The sequence below is a fragment of the Wyeomyia smithii genome, chromosome 1 (genome assembly GCF_029784165.1).
Source record: "Wyeomyia smithii strain HCP4-BCI-WySm-NY-G18 chromosome 1, ASM2978416v1, whole genome shotgun sequence".
NCBI lineage: Eukaryota > Metazoa > Arthropoda > Insecta > Diptera > Culicidae > Wyeomyia > Wyeomyia smithii.
In genome coordinates, this window is record NC_073694.1 from 141544045 (window position 1) to 141553909 (window position 9865).

At 48.6% G+C, this 9865-nt stretch overlaps 1 protein-coding gene across 1 annotated transcript; it reads right to left on the minus strand.

Annotated features, from left to right (window-relative positions):
- Window positions 1-3655: 3655 nt before the first annotated feature.
- LOC129717248 (uncharacterized) lies at window positions 3656-9140 on the minus strand. Its single transcript, XM_055667105.1, has 3 exons — window positions 8495-9140; window positions 5327-8415; window positions 3656-5269 (listed from the first exon to the last, which is right to left on the minus strand). Exons 1-3 carry the CDS (start codon window positions 9138-9140, stop codon window positions 3656-3658), a joined length of 5349 nt encoding a protein of 1782 aa, XP_055523080.1.
- Window positions 9141-9865: the final 725 nt, after the last annotated feature.

Consider the following 9865-nt stretch of genomic DNA (forward strand, 5'->3'; position numbering starts at 1 on the left):
CTATTGCGTAAAATTCAATGGTTAAAACCCTTAAGCTAAGGTGTTATGCGACCCGTGCCGATGGATGACGTGGTGGGGAGGTGGGGGGGGGGGTAGTAAATATCTAACGGAGCCTGTGGAGCACCAGGGCACCCTTCACAGTAGTTAGCCCTTACTGCATCACGCGGGTCACTGATGCAGCGGACTCTTCTTTACCCAGCGACTCGTGGGAATTTTATGGATCACATCAATTCACGAAATTCGGCCACCAGCAGCTTTTCTTTGCCGGAACCCATGGACTTATCGGAGCGTAGTCCAATAAAAACAAACGCACCGGGCAGAACGGAGGAGATGGAGCATGAGGATGATTTCAACCTCGACAGCGAATCGCTGGACTGAGGACCCTCTGCTTCATCCTTAATCCTACGTTCTCCACAAGGGAATGACTAAAGTCAAATGGACTTAGTTCCCGGTCCAGAGACAAGGCCCGATGATGAAGTGAAACCCGAATAATCGGCACCCCTTGTCAAGCGACTTTCAAATGCGCAAAGGCGGCGACTGAGCAAAAATCTTCGCTCCGGCCTCTCGTACGAAGAAGCCAGGAAGCTGGCCCTCCTTCCGACAGAGCAGCTTGGAAAATCCAACCACCAAACCCAAGTTTAATGTTTGCCATCTAAAAAATGGCTTCCTGCAACTTGCCTGTGCCGACACCGATACAGTGCAGTGGTTGAAAAGGGAGGTACCTTCCCTCGTACCGTGGGAGGGAGCACAGCTTCGTGTATACCACATTAAGGATCTGCCGAAGGCCAGACGCTATGTCGGTTACTTCGCGGACAGTGCGTACTCTCCGGACGAAAAGATCCTTCGTTCACTCCAGAATCAGAACGACCATCTCTCTACCAAAATGTGGCAAGTCTGTAACCGCAAATTGGTAAAGACCTTGGTCGAGCTAGTTCTGGATATCGACGAAGAATCGGCCAAACTCATCGAAAATGGAAACCATGAACTGCACTACGGTTTCGGTAAAGCATGCATCCGAAAGGTAAGCGGAAGGCCGAACGTCACAGGCAGGAAAGACTCCGTCGCAATGTCAGGGAAGGTACGTGCGGGTAACTCCTCCGGGAGTACCCTGCCACCACCCAGGCAAAGCGATCCTGCGAATGGGCTGAAGGTTCGCGTGGGAAACTCCTCCGGGAGTACCCCACTACCACCCAAACGCAACCCTGCGACTGGGAAGGTATGCGCCGGATGCTCCCTCGGGAGTGCCCTGTCACCACCCAAACAACGCAACCCCGTGGCTGCTCGGAGGGTTTCGCCTAAGACTCGCAAGAGTGTGAAGCATCAACCACCGAACAGTCACACACCCTGGAGTCAAAAACCGCTACAGAGTGCGCGACGACCTTCTGTTTCCAATCGACTGCTGCAATCGAAGCCGAACAGTGAGGAAGAGCAACTTCCATCAACCAGCCAAACCGCTGTTCGCAGCCGTCAGCCAATACCAGGATCATCTACGATCCGGACAAAGACGGCAACTGCACTGCAAAGTGAGCAGCCTTCGCTGCGTGCAAGCGAATCTTCATCACGCAAAAGGCGCCTCGGGTGTTCTTTGCAGGAGATTCGCCAAAGAGCAGCTAGCGGCTGCATTCATCCAGGAACCGTGGATCAACGAATCTAAAGTTCTCGGACTTAACGCTCCTAACGGTAGATTAATCTACTGCGACACATAGTCCAAACCAAGGACTGCAATTCTGTCAAATAGAGAACTAAAATTTTTACCTATTACAGAATTTATCCAACGCGATATCGTTGCCGTCACGGTTGAAGTACCGACAACCAGAGGAAAGCAGGAAATGGTTGTCGCATCGGCCTACTTCCCGGGCGACCAAGGTGATATACCGCCACTCGGAGTTGCCGCGCTCGTGCGGTACTGCAAGGCCATCAACAAGCCGTTTCTGATCGGCTGCGATGCCAACGCCCACCACTCGATCTGGGACAGCTCGGATACCAACACCAGGGGTGAGTACCTATTTGAATACCTTACTTCTAACGATGTCAATGTATGTAATGAATGGAATAACCCCACCTATATCAACGCTATCAGACAGGAGGTCCTTGATCTCACTCTGTGTAGCGCCAGTATTTCTGAAAGCATTAAAAATTGGCATGTCTTCGATAAACCTAGTTTGTCGGACCACAGACACATAATTTTTAATATAGAGGCTAACCCTCTGAAAAGAGAGCTGTTTAGAAATCCTAAAAATACAGATTGGGAATCCTCTAAGGAACACCTGATCGATTCACGAACTTTTAGTTACAGCAACATTCGAAATTCAGTTGACCTGAATTCGGCAGCAAATGATGTACAAAACAGAAACATGGATGCTTTTAATGCAAACTGTCCACTAACACAGCGGTCAGTATGCCGTGACGTACCCTGGTGGAATGATCAAATCAGTGACCTTAGTCGGGAAACTAGGCGGTTGGCAAAAGTCACAGCTAACTGGGACGACTACAGAGCGTCCCTCACTAAGTACAACGCCGAGCTACGCAAGCCTAATCTAGAGTTGGTTTCTGTAAAAAAAATCCAAACTCTGCCGGAAGCTACGCGGCTCCAAAATCGGCCGCAGCTATCATGTCCGAACTCATAAACCTCTTCAGAGCCAGCTTCATCCTGGGCCATATTCCGGATAACTGGCTTAGGGTGAAGGTAGTGTTTATCCCCAAAGTTGGAAGAAAGGATAAAACCCTATGTTGGGTTTCACGTGTTCGGCCAAGACAAGTAAAAACAGTTTCGAACAGCAGTTTCACTTCAAACAGCTTCAACTAGAATTAGTATTATTTAATCGGTGAATTGTAACAAATAAATTTAGCTTACAAATCTAGTTTTTCCTTGCATGCGATTTCCCCAAACTTAAACTGCCTGAATTATTACCAACGACTGTTATTAAAATACAATTAGGTATCGGTATCACTTCTCGCATCTTTATTCGCTTACTGCAACACTATCTTTCACTTCCAACTGATCTATCTTTCCGAACTTCACTTTGACTATCAAATTTTCTACTAATCTCCCGTAAATTCTATCTTTAACCACGCCAGAATCTCTTTTTACCTTCCTGCTTTTACAGTATCTGTTTGTTTACAATTTTTCTATGCTTCTATGCTCCAACACTTTTCTTTCTGTCATTTCTACGCCTTAACCCACTGACATTTCTTGGTATTCAAGCATGCAGCGACGCGGCTGAAACATAACCAGTGTGGCCAGAACATTCCCCGGCCCGTAACCCTGTCCCGGGAGTGCTATCCGGCTCAGAGTTACCTTCTTGAATCTCCATCACTGCTAGTTTCGCTGTCGCTCGCTTGAACCTTCCGCTTTTTGTTCGCACCCATGCCTGTCGAACCCGTCCGTCACCTGACACGATGGGTTCCTCCACCACTCCTCGAATCCAGCACTTTCGGCTGTTATCTTCCACGACGTACACCAAATCTCCAGATTTCAACGGTCTAGTCTCGCCGAACCATTTTGTCCTCTGATTTAGCGAGGGAACATACTCCTTTATCCATCTCTCCCACATCACGTTGGCTAACTGCTGTGAACGCTGAAACGCGTCCCGAAGTGCTTTTGCTGTGTGTACAACTGGTGAACCTGCGCAAGGCTGGTTCGGTGAGGTACCCCTCAAAAAGTGGTTCGGGGTGAGTGCTTCAGCTTCCTCTGTCTGCTGTGAAACGTTGGACGAGAACTTATTATGTCCTCCGCCTCGACAATAGTTGTTTGCAGAATCTCATCCGTTACACGCCTACCGTCGTCAAGAGCCGTCAGCATCTCCTTCACTGAACGTACAAGACGCTCCCATACGCCTCCCATATGGGGTGTTGCTGGCGGATTAAACGTCCACTTTGTCCGAGCGTTTGTAATTTGATCGGCGCAGTCGTCTCCTATTCCCCGAACAACTTCTAGCACTTCTTTGCTAGCTCCTCGCAGATTGGTTCCGTTATCGGAAAAGAATTCGCACGGCCAACCACGACGACCCACGAACCGATATACTGCCATTAGGCACGACTGAGTACTCAACCCGTGTGCCACTTCCAAATGCACCGCGCGTGTTACCAGACAGGTAAACAGCGCGATCCACCGTTTCTCTGTTCGGCGCCCAACAGTAACATCAAACGGTCCCAAATAATCGACTCCAACGAAGCTGAACGGACGAAGGTTTGGCGTGAGTCTCTGTACCGGCAGCGGAGCCATACGCGGAACTTGAGGCCGACTACGATGCACCTTGCACCAAACGCATGAAGACGATACCTTTCGAACCACCGCATCCACGTGTGGAATGTAATACAATTGCCTCAGCTCGTTTTTCACCGCCTGGCGGTATCCATGTCCACTCCTCTCGTGATAATGTTGAACAATCAACCACGTAATTCTATGATTGTTCGGCAGAATCGCTGGAAAACGTAAATCAAACGGAAGAAAGTCTGCTCGCTCAACTCGTCCCTCCATGCGGATCAAGCCACTCTCATCGAGCAACGGAGTCAGTTTGTACAACGGACTAGACCTTTCGATGGTTATCCACTGATCAGTCGGACGATCCCTGTTTCGTTTCAGTACCGTCAGTTCATCTATAAAGTTTTCCACCTGCGCCATTTTCAACAAAAATAGTTCCGCTTGTTGGTACTCGCTTTGCTGAAGCGGCCGCCTGATCGACGCGCCTTTTCTTAACTTCAGTACCTTCGCCTGCTTGTTCGTTGCACGCAGTACCTCAATCGGCAACCCGGCAACATTTCTTTTACAATTCGATACGAAACGAAGTACGCACGCCATAGTTCGTACTAACACCGTCCATTTAGAGAAGCGGCCAGGATCCACGAGAACATCCGATCCTTTCACCTCATGCAGCAATAGATGGATTCTCAGTTCCTCTGTCGTGTTTGCCGGCGGCAGTTCTCTTTTCGGCCACCCTTCTTCACTTTGGTACAAAAACGCTGGTCCGCGAACCCACGAACTGTTAGAATGCATATCCGGATCCTTGCCCCACTTCGTAAGCTGGTCTGCAACGTTAACTCTAGTCGGTACCCAGCGCCAATCGGTTAACCTCGTCAGAGTAAGAATCTCGCCAATCCGGAACCCCACGAACTGTCTGTACCTTCGCTGATCGGATCGAATCCACGATAGCACTACGCTCGCGTCGATCCAGTAAACAATTTTCCCAATAACGATGTTGTGGTTCTCGAGCACAGCCCGCGACAACCGTGCTCCCAAAACAGCAGCCAGAAGCTCTAGTCGTGGGATCTAAAGCTGCTTCAATGGTGCCACCTTAGATCGACTCATGACCAACGCACACCTTACTTCTCCTTGCACGATCGCCCTGAAATACGCTACACACCCGTACGCTGTCTCGCTAGCATCAGCAAATACGTGCAACTGCAGATTCGTTATTTCGTTAGACTTTGCACCTCCAAAATAACTCCTTGGCAGCTTGAACGACCCAACGTTTCGCATCATCTGTATCCAGCGCAGCCATTTCTGGAACGATACTTCATCGATCCTAGCATCCCATTCACAGCCATTTCTCCAAAGATCCTGGACCAACATTTTTCCACATACGGTAATCGGTGTGAGGAATCCCATGGGATCAAATTGAGCCATCACAAAGCTGAGAACCGCCCGCTTCGTCGCATGTTCCACGCCATTGAGGATTCTGAGGAAATCCGTCTTTGAAGCGGTAGCGAAACAAAAACTATCATCCACCGGTTCCCAAACTATCCCTAGAACACGCTCGTACTCCGTGCCTTTGTCTCGACTGAAATGCACTGCTGTGTCTGCACTACGTTCGCCGATTCTCTGCAGAAACTCCTCCGAATTCGACACCCAGTTTCGTAAGTGAAATCCTCCCTTCGAGTGAATATATTGCACTTGCCTTGCCCGTTCGACTGCCTCCTCGACGGTATCTACACTGTCGTAGTAGTCATCCACGTAGTGCTTCTCTATTATAGCTACCGCTGCTTCCGGGAACCCTTTTTCGAACTGTTTTGCATTTAGATTTTTAACGAACTGCGCTGAACATGGCGAACACGTTGCACCGAAAGTTGCCACGTCCATCACATATACTTGCGGTGCTCCAGTTGAGTCACTGCCAAACATGAAACGCAGCGCTTGCTTATCTTCAGTCCGGATTTTTAACTGGTGATACATCTCCTGGATGTCCCCTCCGAAAGCCACTGGACCTTGTCGGAACCCGCAAACGACTTTGGGAAGTGGTACCAGCATATCCGGTCCCTTCAGTAACGCTGAGTTCAGCGAAACACCTCCAACTGACGCAGCTGCATCCCAAACCAGGCGTACTTTACCAGGTTTCCGCGGATTTATCACCACGTTCATCGGTAGGTACCACACCGTCGAGCTAGGAGTTTCTACGATCTCTTCTGCAGTTATTTTATGAGCGTAGCCCTTCTTTTGGTAGTCCACAATCTGCTGGCAGACGTTCTGTTTCAACGCTGGATCCTTCTCCAGTTTTCGTTCGAGTGCCCTCATTCTCCGCACAGCCATCGGATAGCTGTCAGGAAACCATCGCTCATCTTTTCGCCACAGTAACCCTGTTTCGAAACGATCGCCCACCCTCCTCGTTGTCGTTTCGAGAATTTCTCGAGCACGTTTCTCGTCGACCGATTCCGGCGCGGTGAACGGTGTAACCGCTGTCTCATCCATCTCATATTGTTTCCGAATAAGGTCGTGCAGCTCTTGGTTGCTCACTCGTGCCACTGAATGCAGATTCAGATATGTGTGGACACTGGTCTTACGTTTTTCCGACCCATAAATCGTCCAGCCGAGCCTCGACCGTACTGCGATAGGTTCACTTGGTTTACCGATGCGCGACTCCAATGGCGCGAATAGATATAGGTTGTCTAAGCCTATAAGAATCTTGGGCAGCTCCGACGGATAATCCTTAGTTGGTACTTCAGCCAAATGCTGATACCGTTTCGCCACTTCCGCAAGCCGTACGTTTTGCTTTGGCAACTGCAACTCCGAAACCGTCCTAGTATTGAACAACGGGAACTTCTCCTTCGAGCCTTTCGCGGATATCATTAATTCCACCCTCCTGGACCTGTTCTCGTAACGGTTGATATTGCCCGTCCAAGTGACGATCAGGGGCTCTAGCATACCCTCCGCTCTCAACTGCTTGGCTACCGAATCATCCACCAACGTAGTTGACGAGCCTTCGTCAAGAAACGCCAACGTATCAAACTGCCGACTTCCGTAGTAAAGAGTTATCTGCATCATCCGAAAGATCACCGCATTATCAGCATTCTTCATCGCATTACATTCCGCCTTCTGCAACTGAACCGATTCTTCTACTCGATGCAACAGTGGATGATGGTTGCGCTGACAATTCCGAATCGTGCACCGAGACATCGACACACATCGCCCATTAGCGTGTTTATTAAGGCATAGCCCACATAGCTTCTGCCTCTCGATTTCCCTCAGCCGCTCCCCCACATTCATTCGTCTGAACCTTTCGCATGACTTGATCAGATGATCTGGCCGTTTACAGATCCAACATGCCTTTCCTACTATGTCATTCTTATAACCGTCATTATGCTCCTCTGAATCGTGCATGTGCACAAACTCCTTCATCTTTGGATTACCTCTACTAGACCGCGCATGATCGTTCACCGACAGCATGGCAAACTCCGTAACCTCGGACACGTCAGACACGATCTCGTTCGTAAAGTTCGTGAACATACGAAGTGGACTGTCTACCTTGTTCCGCTTATACCGGACCCAATCCAGCTTGTAACTTGGCGGCAGCTTATCGACTAACTCCGATACCAGCATCGGGTTGTTAAGGTGTTCAATCAAGCGAGCAGCCTCGAGATGATCGCACAGCTGCTTTACAGTAATCCCGAAGTTGATAAATGTTTCCAAACGATCCGCTCTCGGTGCCGGTGCATTCCTTACCTTCGCCAACAGGGTCTTGAGCAGCTTCTCTGGTTTCCCAAAAAGGTTCCTAAGATCTTGGATCACATCCGGTACAGAATCCGGCATCACTAGCCGACTCCTTACAGCTTCAAGCGCGTCTCCCATCAAACAATCCTGCAATCTCTTCAAATTTTCCAAATTCGAGAATCCGCAAGCCGTCGTCGTGTACTCGAAACTGCTTATAAAAAGCGGCCACACTTCCGGTTCTCCCCTGAACTTTGGCAGATTATGAGATACCGCTTTTCGAGCAGCCAACTGGTCTCTCGAAATCCTGTTAACACAGCGCCCCGGCCCATTTTCGACTGCCTTACTGCGCACACTGTCGTAAACGCTGTTTTTAGGCTCCTCGAAAACGTCACTGTCAATGCTCTCTGCATCTCCGCTGTCCTCAATTTCGCCACCTCCGATTCCGGATGTATTCGATCGCTGCGTCTCCGTTTCACTTCGTCGTGATTCGCCTTTCGGTATAGCACCGCGATAGTCTTTTGCTACCGATCCCGCACCAAATTTTCTTTGCTCTTGCAACCAATCGTTTACCTTCGACTTCGATTTTGCATCCAGAGCACCATCGCTTTTTCTCCCAACCGCGTCCCTTTTGCTTTTTCAAAGCGTTGACTCGCTGGATACTACACTCTAACTGCTTCCGAATCGTATCCCGCCTTTTAACGAAATTTCGTTCCGCAGCCAGTTGGCATTCCAACATTTTTTGCTCGTGCTCTAACTGCTGCTCTTCCATTTCTCTTTGGAATTGAAGCTCCTGTTCGCGCATTTCCCGTTCTTGCTGCATTTGTTCTTCGTAAAAGGCCTTCTTTCTAGCGAGCTGTATCTTCCGGACCTCAATCTGCTTCGCAAAATCCTGCCTCATTCGCTGTTCCTCTTCCGACTGCTGCTCAGTCGAACCTATGACGAAACCAGCCCCTTGCTCGGATCCTGCATCGCTCTTCGAGCCAGATTTCTTAGCACGCTTCTTACCTGCCTCCGGTACCTTCAACGGTTGATCAGCAGATCTATCGCATCGCGGACAGTACCAATCCGTATTGGCTACCTCCTGATCCACACCTGCGCAAGAAAAATGTGCCCATTTTCTGCACTCCGGACATTGGACCCAGTCGATATCGACAGATTCATCCTCCGTTTTCCGGCAAAACAGACACCTCTCGTCTTTGGAAAGTGATGAGCGCATTCTCACAGGTTATGTTCTCCGAAATAGATTTTTGAAGTTTGTTGGGTTTCACGTTTTCGGCCAAGACAAGTAAAAACAGTTTCGAACAGCAGTTTCACTTTAAACAGCTTCAACTAGAATTAGTTTTATTTAATCGGTGAATTGTAACAAATAAATTTAGCTTACAAATCTAGTTTTTCCTTGCATGTGATTTCCCCAACCTTAAACTTCCTGAATTATTACCAACGACTGTAATTAAAATACAATTAGGTATCGGTATCACTTCTCGCATCTTTATTCGCTTACTGCAACACTATCTTTCACTTCCAACTGATCTATCTTTCCGAACTTCACTTTGACTATCAAATTTTCTACTAATCTCCCGTAAATTCTATCTTTAACCACGCCAGAATCTCTTTTTACCTTCCTGCTGCTCTGTTTGTTTACAATTTTTCTATGCTTCTATGCTCCAACACTTTTCTTTCTGTCATTTCTACGCCTTAACCCACTGACATTTCTTGGTATTCAAGCATGCAGCGACGCGGCTGAAACATAACCAGTGTGGCCAGAACACCCTACCTAAGACTTTCAGACCCATAAGTCTGACTTCATCACTCCTCAAGTTGATGGAGAAAATAATGGATAAATATATCCATGATGAGTTTCTCAAAGACTTCCCGCTGAATAGGAACCAACATGTCTATCAAAGCGGCAAGTCAACAGAAACTGCTCTTCACAGCTTAGTG